This window comes from Pezoporus wallicus, unplaced genomic scaffold, assembly GCF_028554395.1.
Source record: "Pezoporus wallicus isolate ANWC-B61680 ecotype Strahan unplaced genomic scaffold, APGP_CSIRO_Pwel_v1 contig_7237, whole genome shotgun sequence".
NCBI classification, from domain to species: domain Eukaryota; kingdom Metazoa; phylum Chordata; class Aves; order Psittaciformes; family Psittacidae; genus Pezoporus; species Pezoporus wallicus.
In genome coordinates this window covers 52,778-77,058 of record NW_026635802.1, presented here as the reverse complement: position 1 = coordinate 77,058, position 24,281 = coordinate 52,778, and the positions used below count along the sequence as shown (strand labels likewise).

Sequence of the window (24,281 nt, the reverse complement as noted above, 5' to 3'; positions counted from 1 at the left end):
ACAGAAAAGGCAGCCTAGAAAAACATCAAAGAAAACACTGCACAACCTGGTTGTTTAAAAGTCAGTAGATCTAAGGGGAGTTCCAGCTTGCTATGCTGGCAGCTACAAAACAGATGTGAACATCTGTACTGACTGGAGCAATGGATGGAACAAGTGCCAGACCATTCCACCACAGCTTCTGGAGCTGATACGAAACACAGCTAAAATGTGCATGGCTCCAAATTATTCTCCCTTGAAGTACTGCTGCTTGCCTTTTATCCTTAATTCCTAAAACTTGATGAACTTGTTGACTAACATTTCTAATCATGAAGCGACTTATCACAAAAATACTTAAAAGAGAAGCATAACACCACAATAGGATCTTGATTTTTTAATTCCCCTTAGCTATGAATACAGAACTCAGACAGTAACCAGTAAAGCATTAATTATCTTGTCTAATAAAATGTTTTCTTTCACATAATGAAAAAAGATGGAGTACCAAAAGCTATTCTTTCTGAAATCACCATTCCAAAGAACAAAAGATAATGCTGGAGGACAGCTTTGCTTTTTAGAGCTACTTTAGTTTTTCAGGTTCTACACTGCTTGGTATTTCTAAAAACTGACTTCAGACCAATAGCTAAAACTGAAAGCAGACAAACAGTCACGATTATGACACACTGTCAAGATCAGTTTGCCTTAGTCCTTTACCACTTGGCAGTGAACACAGAACCTACCTGCAGTCTAAGAAAATACAGAAACTAATACATGTTAGTGTTCTGAAAGACTATTTTCTGAATCAGGAAGTCTGGGCAAGGATGAGAAAGATAAAGTAACACTTGAGCACCTCGAATAGTAAGAATACTTACTGCATTTTCAGGATGGAAGATGTAAGATGCAGGGGAATTATCTACTATAATAACTTTACTCAGCTCACGTCCCAGTCGACTCAGATCCTTCACATAATTTCCTCGGTGAAAAACACAGGATTCTCTAAAGAGCCTTGCCCTGAACACACCCCAGCGATCCAGTAAGTCAGCTACTGGGTCTGCATACTTAAAAACAGAAGTTAGAAACATGAAGTTAGCAATGTGCAGATAAGGCTAATGTACAGAACTATACAAAAGAAGGGACATAATTTCAGATAAAATGTTCTTTCTTCAATTTCTTCCCTGCTCCTTGTTAATTAACTTACATGCCTGCAAATCTGAAGTGATTGAGACAGAATGCAAAAGTAGGATTGTTATCTTTCTGTGGAAGGCTAACTTGCACTCTAATGCTTTCTGTGATTTATCAATTGGGTTTTGTTCTTACAGCCAGCTTACAGTTATGCTAGGAGTTACCTAGAAGTTGATGGATCCAGAGATCTTGCTTATCATTACCATAAAATCAGCCAATGCTAAAAGAAAAATTATATGAAGCCATTTCCAGAATCAATTCACTTCTACGTGCCTCTGAAGACAAACTGCAATGAATGCATCTCAGCTTGATGTAGCTTTAGCAAATAATACCCTTGGAGCGACTGAGTCAGTAAGAATCTTAAGATCACCAAACTGCATAACTGGGCCATAAAAGATCAGACAAAGATATTCTTAGGAAAAATAGTCATGTACAATAGTTGGAAATTCTCATTTTATATGTAAGATGATACTTTGAGTGAGGCACAGCTTCAAATCCAACAATTGATATAAACTGCCCAAAGAAAAATACCCAAATAAACTAGAACATGAAATAACCATGTACTTGAAAACAGTAGTTGTAACTTATTTTTGCAGGATAGGAGTTACCACTTTCCTATATTTTAAACTGAGAAACAAAATTGATGTCAAAATCAATCATCTTTCTTGACTATGAAAACTGCCAGACATGTAACTGCAGTATGAAATTGTTCCCTTTTTTAGGATTTTCACAATGTGACTGAACAGAACACGGTAAACAGATTGCAGGGAAGAATTCTCTGATAAGAGGGCACTAAAGCAGATCAAACAGGGGCCTGTCCCCTTCCACCATCTCTACACTAGGTTGAAGTGAAAGCTTCCTATGTTACAGTATTATTTAGAAATAAGCAATGTAATTTTACAAACAAGACACCACAAATAGAACACACTGAAAGAAGTGAAGAATTTAAGATGTCTACTACGGACATGTCTACCACAAAACTACCTACGAGGTACTACCGCTACTGGAGACCAGAGGGCACAAAATATTCGTGTTGATGATTCAAGCTTTGCAAAATGTCTAATTTTCTAACTCCAGATTGCAACTGCACCTTGACAGAACAAAAACATGTTCCAATTTTCAGATGCAGTGAACTTCTGAATCACTGGTTGATCATGTAGATAGCATTAAATACAGTGTGTTTTATATTTCATGCCCAGCTTTAATACAGTGCTTTACTCGCACGCTATTTGTTCTAATTTCTCACTATAACCATGGTAACTTGTGTAAGCCTTTCATATTGGCATTATGAGCAATGCATGGAGGCTACATTATGAGACAAGCCCATATGTGATGGGGTTACCATGGAAACACTTACCCACACACTAGCAGACAAAGTACACACTGTCAGACAAAGAAGCAGAAAAGAAGGGGAAAAATTAAGATAGTACTAATTGTGGTAATAATTATCCATAGAAACCCCAACCAGAAGTCTGCTGACCAGCACCGAATGGGCTAACGAGATGAAGAGCAGAACAAACCTTGGCTAGGCTGGCTGTGAAGAGTACACATTCAAAGAGCTCTCCCATCCTCTGAAGAAACTCATCCACATGTGGTCGTTTCAATACATAAACCTGGAATGATAACGACTATTTAGGTCAAATGGTCCTTACGGTAAAAGGAAAGAAAAGAGAAAATAACCAAAACAATACACTCCTATAATCCAAACGCTCGAAGAAACAAAAGTCAACATGGAAGCAGTTCAAATGAAATGCTGAAAAGAAAAAAAAAGTATTTAAGATAAAAGTAGACATCCAATAATGAGAAATTTGAATGCATGGGCTGCCAAGACCCATGCTGATTATGCGATTGCAAATACTGTGCATCATCTGGAGTGATGCTTCTTGAAAAATCTCATTAAAGGCAAAGAGTGACAGTAGGGCTTCTCAAAAAACAAGGATTCAGATCCCTCAACCAAAATGAATTTAGTGCTGGTGTCTTCAGTCCTGTAGAGCTTTACAAAAGGAATAAATCAGATGAAACTTCTATGAGGACAGGAACTGCACAACAGGGAACAGTTTTCTTCCTGTGACTAATTCTTCCTTTTTTTTTTTTCCTCATTCCAGGTGCCAAACACCGTATCTCACTACACAGTTACCAGCTCTGCAGAGAGGTTTCATCAAAAACCTTCATAGCACCACGCAGAACTTCTAGCAAATGCTGCTTTTAACACTTGGTGGCAAATGTCTACAGCATCTTCTACTGTGACCTTGCCAGAAAGATGGCAATACTCAGGATCTCTCCCCTCTGGAACAGCTTGGTTTCAGCAACACTACATTGCCTTTCTGCATTGACAACCATACGGGCAGCTTTTGGCTGCCTACTTTCAACAACATGATTAACAGATTTTAATGCCTCCCTGCCTCTCTTCTTAGAGCAAGCAGGATCATTTGTGTTCACAGAAAATACCAAGGTAAGGTATCTGCTGCTCAGAAAGCTTAGAAATAGGTCACAATATAGTGGAAGCTGAAGAGGGGAGTCTGCTTGAATAGTATTTATCTATGTTGTTGCAGTTGGATTAAAAGTTTGAGAGAACACCAGCCGCATTTTAACTTCTCTGTTTGGCAAGTAACCCTTAATAATACAAATTTCAAGTGGAGAAGCCTGGCATAGAACTGACTTCAGGAAGAACTGAAGACTGATGCAATTCCATGAATTTCTTTCTTTCATATGTAGAATTAGATTAGTTGTATGTGTTTTACTAGATTCATATTAATAAAGAGGTAAAAACCAGCAGGGACCCAGAGAAAAACCCTGAAGGAGAAAAATACGGAAATGCCAGCTTGAACTGAAATGCAACAATAAAAGCCTTCAGCAGAAGAAGAAAGTTGCAAAATTGAAACTGAAAACCTCATTCTGAAAGCAAAGTTTTATTAAAAGCATGTATGATAGAGCTGTACCTTCATGACGGAAGCAGAAATGTTAATTACTTTTCCACTTTATGTAGCATACAGCTCATAGCATGAAGACTTTATCTGCTTCAAGTTTATTTCTGCGAAGTATTTCTGGCCCCTCAAATTCAAACAATACATTCAGACTTTGATACAGATAATTTATAACCCAAGATTTATTTTGTATTTTTTAAACAACCATAGCACCTAACCAATCAAATAATTGTGACATGTTATCAATTAAAGACAGTTAACAAATGTACTCCAACTCCACTCTCTTTTCAATTACAGCACTTTCCTGTATTTCACTAGGCATAAAACAAGTAATTTCCTCTCCTACAACAATGCAATTAATTTTTCACTTAAATCTTACTACATAAAGTTATTCTCTAGCATTTCCTTTCCAAATTACATCTTCAATTTAAAGACACGGGTAGAAAGACAATTGCAGTCCCTCTGCATTTGGGTATTTAGGAAAGAGACTATCCCATCTGCCAGTTATAAGAGGAAAGATAGCAGGACGCAAGCTGCTACATAACCCAACAGCTGCTAATGAAGTACTTAAGTCTTCAGCCTTAAATGATATCCTTATACTTATTTTTTAGGGAACAAAAGGGACACACGGAGTCTTAAAAGTCAGTCTTGGACAGTAAGTGCTGGAGTTTAATATTAATTTCCCTTCTAAAACCTTAGTGTTTACAGCCACAGCAAAAGAAGCCTCCTCTTTGCTCTCTATCCCTATCTATGCCTCTGTCAGTAAAGTATTTCCACTTGGAATGTAATTACAAACTCCAAACCAAGGATATGAACTTTGCTGCTTGCAACATAACTCACCTCCCCCATAAGGAGAGCATATAGTATATCAACCCAGTAGCAACAAACCAAGAGCTCCTTAACCACAGGCTTGCAGACAGGAGCAGGCTTATATAGGCTTATAAATGCAAATATTTGCAGGCTTTTTTCCAGAACAACAGATCTTAATACTCTGGTTATTCTCCTTTATTTTCCTTGAAGTTTTTTTGAGAAGTCCTACTTAGACCCTGGAAGCAACTGCAAGTGTACTGGTATCCTGGGCTACAAAATCTCTTTGGCTTACTTCACATAGAAAGCTTTCTTCAGCTGACAGTGCAGCTCTTTTCTCCTCTTCCTCCTCACTTGGAATTTTTTCCCCTTTACTTTGTCAGTGGCTGGACTTGAATCTCAATGCTGCATGGTTATTTGTGGCTTGGCTTTTTCCTCCGTTGCCTGATGTCTTCAGTTTAAGTCTCTAGACTAACTGGCTCCTGGCATTTTTCTGAGATTTATATACTGTCTTCAGGGTATTAAAAAAAAACCCAACTCCAGTTTTTCCTGTATTGTACGCTCACTAATGTCTTCCTTATCACAGTAAAAGTTTAGAGGAATACAATCTTTTTTAAAAATAGATTTAAAATAAACCCTGCTCTTAAAGTGCAGGCACCAATCAGGCACTAGGCATGTTTTCACAGGATTCTGTACTTAGAGATGCTAATGGCAGAGCACAAGTAATTACTTTAATTGTTTTCAAGCATTTGGTATTTCCACATACATTTTCTATACCTCAAAGCAGTCTTAACCTAAAGAGACTGTATTTGTAAAACAAAAAGAGAAACCCAGCTTGATTTTAATCAATTAATTAGGACACAAGGAATTGCCTTTTGAAACCAGCTTTACGATAACAAAATCTTCAGTAACGACAAAGAAATCTGCCAATGACAACACAAGCTCCTGGACTCTCCCGTTTTGTGGGCTGGGTGATCTTCTTAACAGTGAGCTGAAATTAACACGTCCTTGAGCCTTGTCTTTCTGGTTCCCACAGTTTTGGTTGCCTCCCAGTGCAAGTAACCAAGAATAGGCCAGCTAGAATGGATACAGCCTATCCTGGATTACTTGAACCAGGCCACAGCCTTCTGTAAGAAAATCAACAAATTCTGTCCTTTATAGAAAGGAAGTTCATTATTTGAACAGTGTTTTCCCCCACCAGTAAAAAACATTTTGTACATTACATCCAAAGTATACATGCCAAACATTTAACTTTCAACAACTGAAAATAGGAAATTGTTAATTAAAAAAAAAACCCAACAAAAAACCCATTAAAAAAAAAAAAAGCAAGCACCAAAACCATAAAACTTAGTTTTACTCAGTAAACAAATTAGAGTCAAGAATGAAATTCCACATAACACCAAATCAAACTCTTCCAGGCTGCCCTCTTCACTCTTTGTCATCAACAGCAAGAGACAAAGACATTGCAAGTGAATTTGGACAAAAGACAAAGGACAACCACACTCCACAAATCTCTACTCCTTACAGATTAATGCTATATTTAACACATGGTTTCTAATCTGGGGTCGTGATTACTCTGCACTTGTTAAATGGGAAGCATGCTGCAAAAGAGAGGCTGTGTTCTCACAGAAGTTATGTCAAGGGTGCCAAACAGGTTAAATATCTTTCTCCAGCCACTGCTTTCACCCTCAGCCACCCCTCACCCTCCAGCCACTGCTTTCACCCTTCCCTCTAAAGAGCACTCTCAGTTGCAACACATTTCACTGGACTTCCCACAGTTTCTCACTTACAGTTTGGTTGAGCAGGGGACCAGCTCTGATTTCCTTTTATTCAGAGAACCCAAAGAGAAATGACAGAACTGGCCAGAGGAGTGTCAGCTTGCATTAGAAATGCCCTTTTGTATCTGTGCCATCATTTCCAACACAAAGCGTGGGATTCATCTCCTGTAACTTTAGCTGCCCTGCAGGCAGGTAGACAGGCACAGTCTCTGCAGGCATCTGAAGCCCCATAACAGACGAGAGGTGCCACCACACGAGTTATTTCCTTGTAAAATAAAATGACAAATAATTTCTAAAGACAAGGTAAATTAAGCTAGAGAAAGAAAGATGGGAGAGACACAAGGGGTGTTCTCAAAAGTATTTTTTAATGTAGGGAAGCTGGTTTATCCAAGCACCCTTTAAGACAATGATTTCAATTGTCCCCCTTACAGAAGAACAAGAGTCTCTCTGACCTATGGATTACAAATGATATAAGGGAAAATAAGCTCCCCAGACTAAAGATAGCCCTTTGAATGCCTCTGCTATACAACAAAAAATGACAATATTTACCATAACTAAAGTCATTATATAAATCAGTCTTCTCAGAACTCTTTCAAGCATACAGCAACTGATTTTGCTATGACTTCTATTTTTGGTATAGAATATCTGAAGAATCTCATCTAATTTCAGATTTCTTTCTCAATGGGCACTTCTGAAATGGTGTTCTACATTTGTTTTCCATGGGGTTCTGTCTGAGGCAGAGTTCAAGTAACCACAATAGTCTGTCAAGCAATCTCCTGCTTGGTAAGATACCAGGCTTACTGGTAAAGCAGGTAGGGATACGCACTATGAATAGCACACTCCCACAACACTTCACATACCCTGTGATACTGTAAACAGGTGGAAGTATTTCCCAATGCCAGTGAATAACCTTTTGAGTATATAAACTGCTTAAGAAAACGGACAAGCATTATACATATGACATTCTGACAGATAAAGATTGTTAGTATTGGGTTTTTTATGCCCTAAGTGAATAAGAAATTACAGGTTTCAATTGGGATTCAGCTGTCAAAGCTCTCTGTCCTGTGCGTCAGCCTAAGCCAGAACATCCACTTTCGCCCTCTGGATTGCAACAGTTAAAAAAGCCCTAAAAGGCTGCTGGATGACACTACATTACTTAGCCTGCAGAGGTATTACAAACACAGGAATCCAAAACTTCACCTATTCTGCATACCGTATAAATTATCTTTATTTGAAAGATCACAAATTCCTTACAATTAACTTCATTTCTACCACCCAGATGCAACCAAGATATTCACGTATTTTGGCAATTTAAAACTTGAAAGACAAAGTGATTCAGCAATTTCTTTGAAAATTACATAGGAAGTCTCCAGCACAGCACAGTCAGAGACTAACTTCACTTGACCTTCTCCATCAAGAGCATCCTGCCTCCTCTTCACATTTAGAGTATGCACAAATCCACTCCCCTTGGCCATTTTTAATTCTCCCCCCCCCCCCCCCGCCGGCATCTTGAGAGCCTAACTGCATTATGGTTGGTGAAGAATCTAAAAGTTTGCAGTAGGGAAGGGAAAAGCAACAGGCTTTTAAAGCGCTTGACTGTAAAGCCCGAATAGTCTTTTTATTGGGTTTTGTTTCAAGATGCAAATACATAATCTTGACAAGCTGAATGATCACAACCCTAAGCCGTTCAAAATTGTTAGGCAAACTATTTAATTCCCTTTCAAAAGCATTCTAGACAGTTTTAAGAGAGAAAATGTCTGCACTACAGCACCAATCACAACTAAAGCCCACATCAAATGAGGACCGACAGTATCACAATACAAACCTCCCAAAACATCACTTATGTGTTTTAAGCATTCAGCCCTGGTGAACATTACAGGTTTAAGTACACGAGACACCAATTTTTTTCTACATAAACGAGGCACAGCGTAAAAACTGTCAAAGCAGCTATCATTTTAAAACATGTTTCAGTCCACTGACTGGTATTTAGTAATTATTTTAAGAGTGACACATGGGCAGTCTTCTTAACAGGAAATCAAACAAAACTATGAATTATCTTTATGATATATCAATTGTTCCAAGAGCAAAATATGAACTTATTTGTCCAAGTAATTCCTATAAAACCAGCATTTTAAAAAAATATTTAAAATCTCCATTAAATCACATGCAGATTTGCAACTTAGTAACCGCATTATCTGTAACCTACAACAACCAACAGAAGATGTTTCAAACAGTTCGCAAGATTCATATACCAGAAAGGCTCAGCTTCACGTTAACCTGTATAACCAGTCTCCAGCAAGAACTTTAATGTCTGTCTGAAGAGTAAAATGCATGGCACTGTAATTTAAACCATTCAAAGTTTTCAGAAATGACACTGATTAAAGACACCAAGCCATGATACACAAAGGCGACTGATTTTCAAATTACGGGTGTTTTGCATTTACTGAAAACCATTTCACAAAGTCTCAACTGGAGTTCTTAAAGAGTACGACAAAAATTATTCTCTTCACAATATTGTGCAGAGTTTTTAAAGATGCTGAAGTGTATCAAAAGTCCTATCAGAGGAACTTAAAATTATTTACAGGAAGAAAAGGGATGGAATTTAAAGACTGACACAAAATCCTACAAAATGTACGTTCTTCCTTAATACTTTTATAATGCTTTGTCCACATGAATTACATGAATCATATGACTGGCACTAAAGCCGATTTATGTCCCATTTCTCTGTAAGGGGAATGAGAAATGCAGTATTTGTAGTTTTTTCCTAGGCCCACCAATGTTTGAAAACCCATCCTTCGATCATTTCCTGTTTGAAAATGTTTTAAAACTGAAGAAGAGTCAAATATTAAAGTCCTGAAAGAGATATTCTGGAAATCTGAAAAAGTTAAAACTGAGGTTTAGTAGTTAGAACTACACACCTGATCAAACAGCGATGCCTGTCTGGATGACAGGCATTCCAGGGTACACAGCTTTTGTATTTTGGAAAAGGGCAAGCTATTGAATGTAAAGCAGCAAACAGAGAAAGATAATCCTCCGTGACACTGAGGACAATACCACTACTAGAACAATGATAAAGGAACAATGGCACTTACCTGATGTATGGTTCCATCAATTTCAACAGGAACGATGAAATCAGCATTGCTAATTGGCTAGAAAGAATGACAACAAAATAAATCAACATTAAAACCAAGATAATCAGAGGGAAAACCTTGAGAGGGTAAAAGAGAAGAGTACTTACTTCTCAGGAACAAGTTAATAAGCATTACCGATTACACAGATACACTCCGTGTGTGTACCCTTTACACACACAAGTCAGAAGCCTTACACAGCTGTATTCACCAAGTACTGAACCTCCCTCTTCTCTCATATTTTGAGGCATCATACAGTGTAATATACTTTACTGCTTGAATAGCTTCCACTCTACCAGCAAGTGTGTTTACCGGGAAAAACATCTATTTGTGTTAACTCTTTCCTCAGGTCTGCGTGGATGATTGCAAAGAAATTCAGCTATGTGTTTCATTTATTTTACTTTGGGACTTCGATGAGTAATTAATTCAAAGTAAAGACAGTGATAAAAGTAATACCTAATGGTTATATTTGAATCAGGAACTATAACAAGCCTTAAGTTGCATAGTTAACTGATTCTCAAGACATAATCCCTCAAGAACATGCTCTATTAATCAAAATAATCATGTAAAACTGCATTTTTAATTCAAAATGGAAGAGCAGGTCCAGTCTGTCAAAGTCCTTGAATCCACTTTTCTACTCTGTTCAGTACAACTTATTTCTTAAGACTTGCTGTGAAAAACTATTGGTCAAGTAAAATTACTTTAGAATGCAGAGAAACAAAATGACCATAAGGATTCCTATGAAGGCAACACCCTCTCTCAGTAGCAAGGTAAGAAGGAAGATGCTTTACCTGACATCTGCAAGTGCTGTGTCAGAGGGCAAATGAGAAGGTACACTGAATCTACTTGTCCTGACCAACCAGTATTGGCAATCATACTGCCAGAGCAGCTGAGGCTGGAAAACACCATTCTGTCAATGACCACTGCACTAGTATGATCTAAAGAATTCCCCAAACACACGCAGATACAATCTAGATTTTTTTTATTTAGCTGACATCAAGCTACTTCCAAGACATATCCTCCTTTCTGCTTCTAAAAAGGACAGGGGGAGGCTCCCTTCTGTTACCTACATGAAGCTCCTCAGACAGAAGATACTCTGCATCATCTCTGAGAGTCACAGAACAGGTACACAGAAATGTTTTGAATCTTGAAAGAAACCCAAATGAACTGTCAGAGGCAGGCACCAGTTTTCAAGTGGGTGCCAGTTCTGCGCATACTTTGAAGAGACTTGCACACACTTGAAGAATTTATGTATGCATGACTCCCTCGAGCAAGATAAACATTCTGTAGCAACAGAAAAAGAATAGGTCACTGCAAGTTGCTAAGGTTTTGAAGCCCACTGATAAAACTACAGCTATTAATGAACTTTCTACTTGTTGAAAGTTAACAGGAGCAACACCAACCAGGTGTTGGAGAAAACCACATTCTGTTTAGACAACTTCTTTTGTGCTAACAAATAAAACTCTCCCTTAGACTCTAACACTAACCAAACTCCTCTCAACTACCTATTTGCTTTCCCCACTTGTACTTTAGGTACTACGCAGCTTTCTTGTTGGCACAAGCCATACGGAAGAGAGCATGGACTGGAGTTCTGGACTTCATCATGATGGGAAGACAGGAGAAAACTCTGCAGCAATTTGCTGGATAAAGGTTTCTGGGGTTGCACACGTGAAGCATGTACATGCCTACAGTGGGAACCACACAGATAAGAGTGAAAGAAGACAATGTATTTCCCGTTGAAAATCTTCACTTCAGTTAGAACAGTTTCTATTTAATAAAAAGCTTCAGAGTTTTAAATGTTCTCGAAGTGTTTCACAGCCAGTTTTGAATATGACTACATTCCAGACTTGCATGTGGTTTGATTCATTTTATACAAAACCATGTTTACATCTCCTTGATTCAATAAATTATGAATTTTGCCTCTATTATTGTTTTATGATGGGAATGATAACTATACTATCTACTCCTTTTTTACTCTTGCCAAAGCACCCCAAACTTTATTCCTTTAATATGCACTTAACATGAAAGACCAGTACCTCCTTAAAGCTTCACAAATATGCAGGGGCATAAAAAGACAAGAATTACCCTCCTTCAGATGTTACTGCTTTCATAAAAGAGCACTTTAAATATTCTGAGTCTCTGGTTGCGTCAAAGAAAAAAATAATTCTGCATTTGAAATATGAAGCTCATTTCATAACAGAATTATGAATTTTTAAATATTAGGTGTTTTAAATAAAGCCTTTTGTACTAAAAATCACAAATATATGTACGCTTTTACAGCTTTTAAGTAGGGACCTGCCTAGGAGAGCAGGCATATTCTTGTGGAGGGCAAAAAACCCAAACCAAACCCCAACCCATTAAAACCTGAAAGAAACTGCAAAAATAAATTGATTACTCAAGGCAGAGCAGTGAGCATATAGGTATTAAAACCACTTCTCTTCTAGAAATCCACTGTCATTTTTTGATGACCACAAAGGACTTACTTCAGCTGAAGTATTTCCCTTTATGAAACAAAATCCAAACAGCATTACCAACAGTGCCAGCCACTAACAACTAAAGCTATTTCCTCTGACACTTGGTTTTCTCTTACATACTCTCATTACTGGACTTCACACATTAAGATAACGCCATCGTAGCCATTAAGACTCTAATACTGCACAAACTCCAACATTTGCCTAATGCTGTTTAACTCACACAAAAAAGGACCATTTTTTTCCCTAACAAAAAAAATTACTCAGTGTTCAAGACTAAGTAGAACAATCTTCTGATTTTTCTTAAATATCGATTTAACATCATTTAAATACCCATTAAATATCATTTGAATAAATGGGATGATTAAAATGAGCCCGTTACAAAAGCACTTTGCAATAAAGGCAAACCTCAATCCTGCAAGAAAGGATTTACACTATGTCAACCATTCAACATGTACTTCTTTAAAATGGTTAAAAAAGAGAAATTAAAAGCCACCTAAATTGAATCTCATTTTGTTTCAAAATCTAGAAAAATTACAGTACAAAGTTACCCACAAAATTCAGAAAGCAACTTTTACTTTTATACTTCAGCTAACACCATGACTAATACTTCATTATTTTCACATAAATGTGGACTTTTAAATTCAGCTTTCTGTCCCTACTTTTTGTCTCTTATTTTATTAGGAAAGCACAGTCCCTCCCCTTCCCAAACCAGCTGTGTTTCTAGTATCCCTAAAAACTCTTTAGTCCAAGTTCAGTCTTGGTATAGAAGACAAGGATCTGGAAGTGAGGTTAAGAGGTTGATGTATACCACCACAAACTGTTCTATACAATCAGTCACAATAAAGATAGAGAAGAATCTTACTTTCAGTTTGAGGCACAGAAATATTTGTTCTAGTATCTCCATATAAGGTCTTCTTTAAGTCAACAAAGACAAGCTGTAGCCAAATTCTAACCACAACATGAATTATGGTTTGCATATTTAAATGCTGGCAATTAAATATTGCAGGATTAAAATGCTGAGTTTATGCTAGCAGTGAAAAATGGAGTGCAACCAAAACTAGAAGACAATGAAGGTGGTGGTAACTCAAGCTTGCTACTAGTAACGAAATATACTACTGATTCTTATAAATTCTCAATTCAAAGTATGAAACTAGCAGATGCTTTATCATGTTTGACATTTGCTAATCAGAAATGCCATCAGTACTCTGAGCCAATTTAAGTTACTTGTATTTCTGAATTCTCCTATTCTAATTTTAGCCTTAATTAAACAATAGAAAAATACCACTACTTCCACCACATGCTGAAATCTGAAAGATTATATAAGTTGCTTCTAGAAGATGACTGACTCATCAGCAACAGCTAAATGCTAATTGCTTTCCTGTTGTGAAAGCTAAATATGTAAAAAACACTTACTGCCATAGGGACAGCAGCCTGAAAGGGAAAGCAATCTTCTCCAGCAACAGTGCACAGCAATCACTGGTGTCAAAATCTACTAGGTTGAGGTGTATCTACCCAGCATGAAACTGTGCTGAGTTTTTGTTCTCCTAGACTATGACATTTAAACATCAAAAGTAAAATGTGTTTTCAGAGCAGGAAGTTTTGTACCTGTTACAATACAGGTTCTTGGGGAACAGTTACCATTTAAAGCTATAGAGTGTAACTATCCCAGGCCTTACTGCAATCTGTGACTTTCTCAGAATCAAGTATATAGTAATGTCTGTGTTATTCCCTTACAGCTAAATTAGGATGAATATTCATAGAAATAACAATGAGAACTACCAGGCATCCTAGGAGAGCCTGTAAGACCGGTTAATGTGTTAAGAGGCTTAACAGTTCCTACAACATTCACTGACAGATTCAAGTTGCAAGGGATCGCTTTTGAATTTTCTTACCTTAAATGAACTGTGCACTAAAGTTTCATCTAAATCAATGACCACACACTTCTTCCCATAGTCTGATGCTGTCAGTTCTGGCAGGAGGTATTTAGCTGGTGGCTAAAAACAAAAAGAAAAGAGAAAGACAACAAAAACCAGTAAAACATCTACTGAAGGGGCACTCTGCCAACATTACTGTTCTAGTATTTACTGGAAACTGAAATACATGACTCTAAGTTAAATGTATTTCTTGGCTCATGGCAAGTACATGTATGGAAATCAATGGCTCATGCAATACTCAGACTTTTCTTTCTTTTTTTTAAAATGAAACTTGTTTAGTATGATTTCCAAAGCACTGGAAATTAACATGGTTAAACCACCACCACCAGCTAAAAAAAAACCCCAAAGAAAAACAAGACATTTGGTACAGTATCTTTTTCCAGTGTCCCTCTCCCTAACTGCCTCACTTTTGGTTGCTGCTGTCAACCCATTCACAGTCAATGATACTTCCAGTCATACCACACTGACGGACATTTACACAAATTGTTGTTTCTGTCTGCCATGAAAGATGCTAAAGTGGAGAAACCAATCCTGAAGGAAGATGCCATTATCAATTTTATCTTCCAGGACATGTCTCCACTCTCATTTTTACCACTTGTGCAGGTGCTGACCAACAGCTTTTATATGGATTATGTTCCAATCAAGGTATTAAAAGTGCAGTAAAGAACTCAAACGAGGCTCTTCTACTGTTTGCTGCCCTTACTATAAATTGGTACCAATTACATGAATTGACAATTTTTCTGTAAAGCAACACAGAAAGTCACATACTCTTCTGATTGCTCATTCCACATTTTAACATCTCCATTTGTAATACAGTTATATTACTTTAGACTTTGGTACTGGGTATTTCCCAAAATAACAGAAATAGGAGAGAATGTTTCCCTTTGCAGTGGAAACGCTGCTGGCCACTCCTTTAAAGAAGGGGGTTTTGATAAAGGAAAATGACTAGCTTCATAGAAAAGTTATCAGTAGGGAGAAGCTCAAGACTGAGAGCAAATTAAATTAATTAAGAATTGGATACAGAACTCTAACTTCATTCTTTTTCTAGCTTATAATCTGTTCAGACAATGTTTCTCTGGTAAGGAAGAGTCTATCACATTTTTGCTCTTTCCAGCAGCCTTTTGCAGAGGTGCTTGCAGAGACCTGAGGCCACCCCTTCAAGGACAGCGGGTGACAAACAGATGAGTTAGATACCATCTGAACACCCAAGAGTGCCAGAGACAGATTATTAACCACGGACTGATTTCTTAAATTGACAGATACTGGCCAATGATGCCTGGTAAGATCCTGTCTGAATGAACTAATAAATGAGACTCTGGACTTAAATAGAAGCGTCTTTAGCTAAAGCATAAGTTATTGTGAGATTTTTTAGAAATGCTCACTTGATTTAGATTTTTTACAATTAACATCAACAACAGTTTCTTCGAGTAACAAAATGGAAACTGCTTTGCTTAAAAGCTGCTTGTGTCAATGGATTTTTTCTCAGCACACATCTGACAGTGACCTTCAACAAAAAATAAAACTTCTGCTTAATGCCTATGAAGTATCCATCCATCACAGTAACTTCCCCAGGCTGGAATTTATAGGACAGTCTTTTTAAGTTATAGACAGTCCCATGTACACGTTACTTCAGTAACTGCTTGAGCTCTACCTCTGCTTTTTGAATCCAGGACCAGATCTAAAGAATTTTGGTTTCTCACTCCTATTTTAAAAGTATTTCAAAGGTATTTAGGTATCCCACATCAATTTTTTATAATAAGAAGGATCCATACTTGCAACCTAAATAGATCAAAAGCTTATTGAAAGAAAGTATCAAACCCATTTAAACACAGTAATCTTCAGAACTCGTGTTCTGATACTAACTTCTTGTCTATAAAGATGACAAAAAAGTAGGTACATCCCAAGAAACCTTAAGAGTACTTTTAAAAGAAAAATAATAGTTCAGTTAATTTTTGTACTCTTAAAACTGTTAGTATCTAGTTTGAATTGTTGACTAAATTAACATGCACAAACAGCTCAAAGCCAGCAATTTCTTCTGCTATGTGAATTCTTTTATCAAAGTGAAAATATCTGTAGGTATGGAAAATATATAGAAAAACATATTCTTCTATATAAAAACACACATATGAAAAATATGAGCACTGTTCTATCACAGATATCTGTTATTTATCTGGAAACTAGTATGCCTGTTATCAATAAAAGGCTGGACATACACTAAGGACTACAAAATGTGAGAACCTTCAACTCTGGGAACCTGAATTCCATGAACGCATGGTGAGAAACAGCCCATGCTCATCAAGTTCATCCACCTACACCTCTGTTTTCTCAAAAGCAGCATCTGGGAGAGAAAAAAGCTTACCCACAGCATCTATACAGAAACACTGGTTACTGCTGGAGTTTCTCTCCCTTTCCCGTACTGCTTTTGGAACAAATATGTAACTACTGACCTAACTTCATCTAAAGACTACACCTCAAGGTTCCTCCTGGAGAAAGTCTTCCACTTCTTTTTAAAGCTTTGGCTTCTTGAATTCAATCTGATCCTGTTTTCAAAGACACATGGTCAACAGTTGGCACATTTGAAGATAAGGAAAAATAAATATTCTATTTTAAAACCTGTATCTCTGTTACCCCCAACTCTGAAAACACATCTGCCACCCTGATAATCTAAAAGGGATAAGGAAACTGTATTGATGCTGAAGGCAATATAAGAGGCTGCGAAACATAAAGTGCAGGACTTTGGAGCAAGGATGACAATTTTGAGGCTTTAGGAACTTAAAACAATTTGTACCTACAGTATCAGTTAATTTGTTCTGCTGTTCAAGCTTTCTGATCTAAAGCAATTTCCACGTGCTGAGTATCAAAGCTTTCAGAGAGAAACAAGCATTACTCAATTTTGTATTTTAATTTCCTCACTAATGGAGACATATCCAAGAAGAGTTCCAATTACCAGCTTTCCATCACAGTTAATAGTGAATAGTTATGGATCTTTGATAACTTCCTTTTTTAAACATAGTAGCTTTAAAGGTATCTAGGATGATTAAAAGAAGTATTTAATTGTGGCTAACAGACACTCATACTTAATATGCAATACTCTCCCAAAGACTGCAGACTTCCACAAAACTCAGCAGAGAAGTAACATGTGCTATCTCAGTACTGTTAAGTCCTAGCTTGGTCTTCAATTCCAACAAGACATAAATTGTATACAAGTTAAAGCTTTTAAAACTAGTCACTGTTTGGGACTTAGGCATTCCAGCCAGGTCTCATGGCTGATCAGCTTAACAGACCTTGTAGTGAAACGACTGCTGCACTGCTTCAGTCTCGTGGAAATAGTATATTCCCTAAGGAAAAAAAAAAAAAAAGGGGGTGGTGGTGGCAAGAAACAGGAATTTTGGTTGAAGCATAAACAGCTGGTCAACACAAACCTTTCAGAAATTTACTGTATAAAACAATCATAACCTTTCTTCCCTGTAGGGCCGTGTTTCCTACAGAGGCAAGTGTCAGAATTAATAAGCCCTTTCTTTGTATACTGGAAATGTTGTCTAGCCTAAGTGCAGCACATTAATTTGCTGTTCATGTTCCCTTCAATTCACACTTTCAGTTGCACTCTACATAGCTGACAGCTTCTCCCAACAGTTATGCACAGAAATACTCTAATAGAAGATAAATTATTCCCACTTAAACAGCTGCCAAAAGATGCTAGTTCCTGTTACAAAATGGGCAGTTCACAAAATTTCTTCTAGAAAAAGCTGTAACATGAAATTGTCTAAGTGTAGGTGAGGACAAACAAAAAAAAACAATATCCCAGTGCTGAGACTTAACTTCTGCGTAAACTTTGAGGAGCAATACTGGTACACTCCTCAATACCAGTTTGAACAAAGAAAATGGACACTTCAACTCATTGAAGAAGGTCCATGAGTACGGCTTCGTATTTCCATCTACCTTTTCATTCAAAAGAATGAAAACAAGTGTTGAAGTTGCTATGGGCCTGCTTTTATTTTTCTACCATAGTCCACGAAGGCACAAGCATTCTGAACTACACTTCATATATTTTTAAGTCAAGTCTATCATACTGTGTCAGCTGGTATTGTTTCGTTTTGTTTTTTTTTTTTTTCCCCCAGATTTTGTGTTTATTTTAACCTTAAAAATTAATCATTTTGCACTATCAGGGAATAAATCAATTATGCTGCTGTTTAATCTATGCCTTATCTGAAAACAGTTTCAGAATACAAGATACAAAAAGGACAAAGTTCATCTTTAGGAAAAAAAGCAAAACCCAAGAGTCAGACAGTTTGTTTTCTGAAGAACCTAAGCAGAAGCTGGAATGATTCTGGTTTAGCAGTTATCTCTATCAATAACCAATTGAAAATTCATATTAATTCAAGTTTTTAAATTAAATGTAACTCATACAGAAAAAAATCTGACTGAGCAGCAGATATACTTCACTAATTCACACATATGTACATAAAGCAACGGAAGTTTTCAAACATGTGACCCCAGCAGGCTGACAGATTTTACACATGCATGAAAACCTTGTATTTTGACTGGAAGCTTCAACTTGAAAGTTTAATGAGCGGGGAGTGGGCAATGCTCTTTTCAGAGTTGCTAAGGAATTATCTAAACATTTGAAGAGATCATACTTGCAATGAGCTCTATGAAAAGTAAACATCTAACTTAATTGTGACCAAGCCTTTAGGAGATATTTCTCCTAGTATGTACAATACATACAGTTCAAATAGCCTATTTCTCATCCATGACCCTGTGTGGCAGAGCATCAAGAATTTATGCCTTAATGGGTCTTAAACACACAGCTAAGAGTTGTCTCAGAGTGAACCTCTGGGCTGCAGGACTCAGGACAAATAGCTCTTGTGAGACTGGCAAAGAGGACTGCTTTAGTTTTAGGCATTTTTCTAATACAATGTTACATCTTTGTTCCTACGCTTCCTCCATATGCAGCTCACTTCTGTCTTTATTTAGACTATTACATACTAATGCTCGCTGGCTTCTGTTTGACAGCCAGAAGCACTCTGATACTCGGACAGTAAATGTCACACAACTGCCTGCAGGTGATGGTTGCTTGACAACACTTTCATGTCCTGCTGGAAGAAGGCATCAGATAGCACTGGAGAAGAGGGACGAGTGCATTTAAAGTCACCTGCTCACCGAGAGCTCTAGGCATGACTGCCTTATTAGGGTGCTGGGAATACAGGTCAGCAAAGTAACAGTTGCACTAAAAAAACAGAATAGAAGAAACCTCTTGTATTGTTCATTTTCCTACCACTAAGGGAATCTAACAGAGCACTGCTTTAACAGCGCAAAGACAGTGTTCTGAAAAATTGTCTCATTTCATGTTTGCACCTGACAAAGCTGTGCTCATTTCTCATTTCAAAATTTTGTTCTGTTTCAATTCTTACTTCTTTAATATCTACACTTAGTTAAAATTTTATTCCAGGTCAGAACACAGCCGGAACATGTTTTATATTTGAAGAACTACTACTAGAGCAACTACAGTCACTAAACAGTATCTGACGTGAAAGGAGAAATTTAGAAATCAGTATTTTCATACATCCAAAGTTTCCTATTCCCAAACTTGCATACATACAAATTATATGCATGTACATGTGTGCATATGCATACACATATGCATGCAAACATATGCATGAGATGTACTAGAAGTAATTTCATATTAGAAATAATATGTAAGCAAATAATTAATAACAGTCCTTAAATCCAAGGAAAAGCAGTGAAGGAGGTATGTGATCCACAGTTTTAGTGAGCTCCTGACACTACTGCTGCACTGCAGCATGGACAGGGCTCTTATGGGAGGCCTTGTAATGTTACAGGAGAAGGAAGGAGAAAGGAAAAAAAAAAAAAATTTGTCTTAGGGAATAGCCGCATCTTTAGAGCTAACTAATACCTCAGGAAAGTGGGCTGTGACAGTAACTCCACACATTAGTGCTGCTATTTCCTGGAAAATTCTGCAATAATGAAGTATTATAAACAGCAAAGGAGATCAAAACAAGATTTAAAAAAAACCCAACAAAAAACACAAGTAAAAAAAGAGCAGCTTTTTGCCCAAAAAAGGTTACACTTAATTAAATTCAAAGCCTCAGCTTGAAGAACTTTTTTCTTTCCTTTTATTTAGTTTTGAAAAATAATTCAGATGCCAAACAGCATTCCAAGTTTAATCCAAGGAAGATAAGGAGAAATAATAAAGCCCATAAAGCAGCAGATACTGAGAACATCATCTTCAAAGAGTGCAGTAATACAGCTATGGTCAGTGTAGCCTTTGTTTTCCTAAAGTGTCTTGTTTCAAACAAATCATGCAGTTTCTAACTCTTCAACTCAAATACAGGAAAAAATTAGAGGAAAAGGTTTTTGTAACTGTCTCTCATATAGTGCTGATAAGTCACCTTTTGTCTCTATTAAAATAAGCAACTACAACTTTCATGCTACTTGAGGCATTTTCAAAATGACAAAACCCCCAGAAATGAATTTAACTGAGATCCAATACAAAACTCATATAAAACCCAAACTCTTCTTTTAGTCCCGGTACAACACATGCAGTTCAATTCATCTCCAAGTCTACATTACAGACAGAACATAAAATCATTTTATTAACATGCAACACAAAACAGACCTGTTAAGACTGCAACATAAGATGAATCAAAGCAAAAGTTATGAAAATTATTAAAAAGAAAAAGGGATAAAAATACATACACTTGGTATAGGCATGACCTGCATCTGGTCACCCTGGGGAAAAAAACAAACAAAAAAAATCACTGTAAGGGTAATGGCTTTTAAAGGGTAGAACAAAGGTCTGAAGCAGTAAATGTAGCACTCAAACATTTTAAACCAAAGGTTCAAAGTATTCAAGAAACCAGGGTAAAAGAAAAAAAAAACTAAAAATAAAACCAGGATCTTGCATTTTAGTTGCTGAAATGATGTTAGTATACCAGTATTCATGGTTTTTAGGAGACTGGAATGGTAAAACCCATGCTATGGTTAATAAGAGATGATAATAAGAAAGAACCTGTATTTACTGTAACTTTTTTCAGCTTTAAAATCTACTAATGGGTATATTAGTCTATTTTCACTGCAGCAACAAGAGGCTTAGATAGATCTTGGTAGCAGGGCAGGAGCTCACTCCTTGAAGTTAACTTCACTGGAGACAACTGCCTCAGAAAAAAAATTTTCAGTTAGGCAACAGCAAAATGTCCAAGAAAGAAACTACGCTCAAACTAATCCAAGGAATCTCTCCCTTCACCCAGAAAGAGGCAACAGTATCAAGTGTTCTTCCCATGGTCTCACTTCCGTATTTGTATTTGGGAGAAGGCAAGACAGACTTGGTCAACTTGACCTTTTCTTCTCATCCTGGGACATGACATATGGACACAAAGACAGCTTCCAAATGGAGAACAGCTAGTAAGGGTCACCAACTCAAATATACGAGGTTTTGGGAAGTAGGAACTGTATTTTCTAATCTCTTTAAAAAGTACTTGTTTTCAGGTGGGCACAAAAGGAAGCTGACCCTTCTAGCCCAAACATAGCTTAGGTAAAAGATTTTATCCTCTAATTACTTGGACAACACAGGCTGCTGACTACTGAAAGTTGTTGGACAACACAGTCCTCTTGACATGGACAGTGGGATTGAGTGTGCCCTCAGCAAGTTTGCCGATGACACCAAGCTGTGTGGTTCGGTTGATACGCTGGAGGGAAGGAATGCCATCCAGAGGGACCTCGACACGCTTGTGAGGTGGGCTGATGCCAACCTCATGAGGTTTAACCATGCCAAGTGCAAGGTCCTACACCTGGGTCAGAGCAATCCCAGGCACAGCTACAGGTTGGGCAGAGAAGAGATTCAGAGCAGCCCTGCGGAGAAGGACTTGGGGGTGTTGGTCGATGAGAAAATGAACATGAGCCGGCTTCAGAGTGTGCTCACAGCCCAGAAAGCCAACCGTGTCCTGGGCTGCATCAAAAGGAGCGTGACCAGCAGGTCGAAGGAGGTGATCCTGCCCCTCTACTCTGCTCTTGTGAGAGCTCACCTGGAGTATTGTGTGCAGTTCTGGTGTCCTCAACATAAAAAGGACATGGAACTGTTGGAACAAGTCCAGAGAAGGGCCACGAGAATGATCAGGGCACTGGAGCACCTCCCATATGAAGACGGGCTGAGGAAGTTGGGGCTGTTCAGCCTGGAGAAGGGAAGGCTGCATGGAGACCTCATAGCAGCCTTCCAGTATCTGAAGGGAGCCTATAGGGATGCTGGGGAGGGACTCTTCATTAGGGACTGTAGCGACAGGACAAGGGGTAACGGGTTAAAACTTAAACAGGGGAAGTTTAGGATGGGTAAAAGAAGGAAATTCTTTCCTGTTAGGGTGGTGAGGCACTGGAATGGGTTGCCCAGGGAGGTTGTGAATGCTCCATCCCTGGCAGTGTTCAAGGCCAGGTAGGACGAGGCCTTGGGTGATACGCTTTAGCGTAAGGTGTCCCTGCCCACGGCAGGGGGGTTGGAACTAGATGATCTTAAGGTGCTTTCCAACCCTAAGGATTCTATGATTCTATGACTATTGAAAGAGCTGGTTTCAACATTAGAACATCCTCTTCCAGCTGAGAAGTCTTGTGCTCACTTGTTTTGGAGTCTAACATGGTGCTGACGCATCCCTGATAAACAAAAGGTAAGTCAATACTATTTTTGAAGTCCTCTTCTTTATTGCTAGAACAGCAGAAACTCTTAGTAACATTTAACCAAAATCTATTGGTTATATATTTCTATAAAAGCAAACACAAGAAATGGTAAGGATCTAAACTTTCCTCAAGGAAGTGGCAAAAAGAAAAAAAAAAAATATGTAATTTGGCACATTAACGGCCTGTTAGTGGAACATAATCTGAAGTTCATGGGCCATTTCAGAAAGGAGGACTTGAGTAGGTGCCAGTCAGATTAGCTGGTGAGCAAACTGTTATCAAGGATATAGTTACACAGGCAGAACACAGACTGTAAACCTGTGTTTTGTTTTGAAGGGCATTTTTTGTGTTCACTGGTGGAGAATAAAATACGACTGGAGCTTCTCTTCTGTCAATAGATGAAAACAGTATATGAGAGTAGAGGCATACTGGCAACTACACTACAAGATTATCTCAATTATGGACACAAATATAGCTGTGTACCACGTTAGGTTTTCCCACAAACTTCAAGAGGCACTCACTGTGGCATAACTGGCTTTCTATTTCAGCAATCTCTTGAAGCAAGAGCTGTACCCCATGGTATTACTGTTAAACTTCATGACTTTTGTGGGAATCCAGAATCTGACTTGCTAAAAGACTTGCATTACTGTTTATTTTTCATGCAGAATTTCTTAAATAAAAAACACCAAGGATGAAACGTGTCCTCCTAAGAGGAACCCTTAAAGTATCTATGCCAAAATCAAAACGGTAATGACAACTGGAAGAACAAAGATAGAGGCAAAATTCTGCTGCTGAAGTGTACGCGCTGATGAGCGGGCAAATGCTTTTTAAAAACAAGCCTGCTATGGGAAACTTTTAAAAAGTGTCCTGCCTCATTTCCTGATGTCTTGGAACAGGAAGGGAAATAGGTCATAACAGTATCGTTCGAAACAGATGATAGATGACTACATTTGTTGAAGTCTTTACATGAGCTCCTGATGCTGGTAACAGGACAAAGCTGTTCCTGGAATGCCAAAATTTCCCTATTGTATCATTAAGATAACCCAGGAACTGATTTGTTCAGCCATTGAAATAAGGGGGTTTATTTTTTTCATGGCACAATACATACAGATGAAATGATAACTCCTATCTTTTCCCTTAGCTACCTAATTTTAGTTTGAGACACATTTTCTGTACTGTGTCTGTTCATTAATGCTGTCTGTCTACACTTGAGTATAGGATCAATGAGCACTAAGTGACAGGCCATGCTATTTGGTTTTTTTTTTTTAGAACAGTTTGTATTCAAAGATAAGGAGCTATTTCATTTTAAAGAATAACCCCTTTAAAGAAGCTGCTGATCAGAACATGCTCATTCCTTTAACACAAAGCTCATATTAGACCATGACAGGTTCTTTTAAAAAAA

At 37.7% G+C, this 24,281-nt stretch overlaps 1 protein-coding gene across 8 annotated transcripts in view; it reads right to left on the bottom strand.

The window, feature by feature from the left end:
* Positions 1-24,281, bottom strand: part of CTDSPL (CTD small phosphatase like) — an 82,400-nt gene that overhangs the window by 5,357 nt on the left and 52,762 nt on the right. For 2 of the 8 annotated variants that reach the window (XM_057398265.1, XM_057398261.1), the window contains exons 3-8: positions 20,918-20,950; positions 17,485-17,538; positions 14,159-14,260; positions 9,757-9,813; positions 2,676-2,768; positions 846-1,031 (exon numbers count right to left, since the gene is read on the bottom strand). In XM_057398265.1, the coding sequence (XP_057254248.1) occupies positions 846-1,031; positions 2,676-2,768; positions 9,757-9,813; positions 14,159-14,260; positions 17,485-17,538; positions 20,918-20,950 (525 nt within the window). Of the gene's footprint in view, positions 1-845; positions 1,032-2,675; positions 2,769-8,776; positions 9,492-9,756; positions 9,814-14,158; positions 14,261-17,484; positions 17,539-20,917; positions 20,951-24,281 lie in introns of those variants that run through there. The other 6 variants (XM_057398266.1, XM_057398263.1, XM_057398268.1 and 3 more) reach the window with 4 other exon arrangements.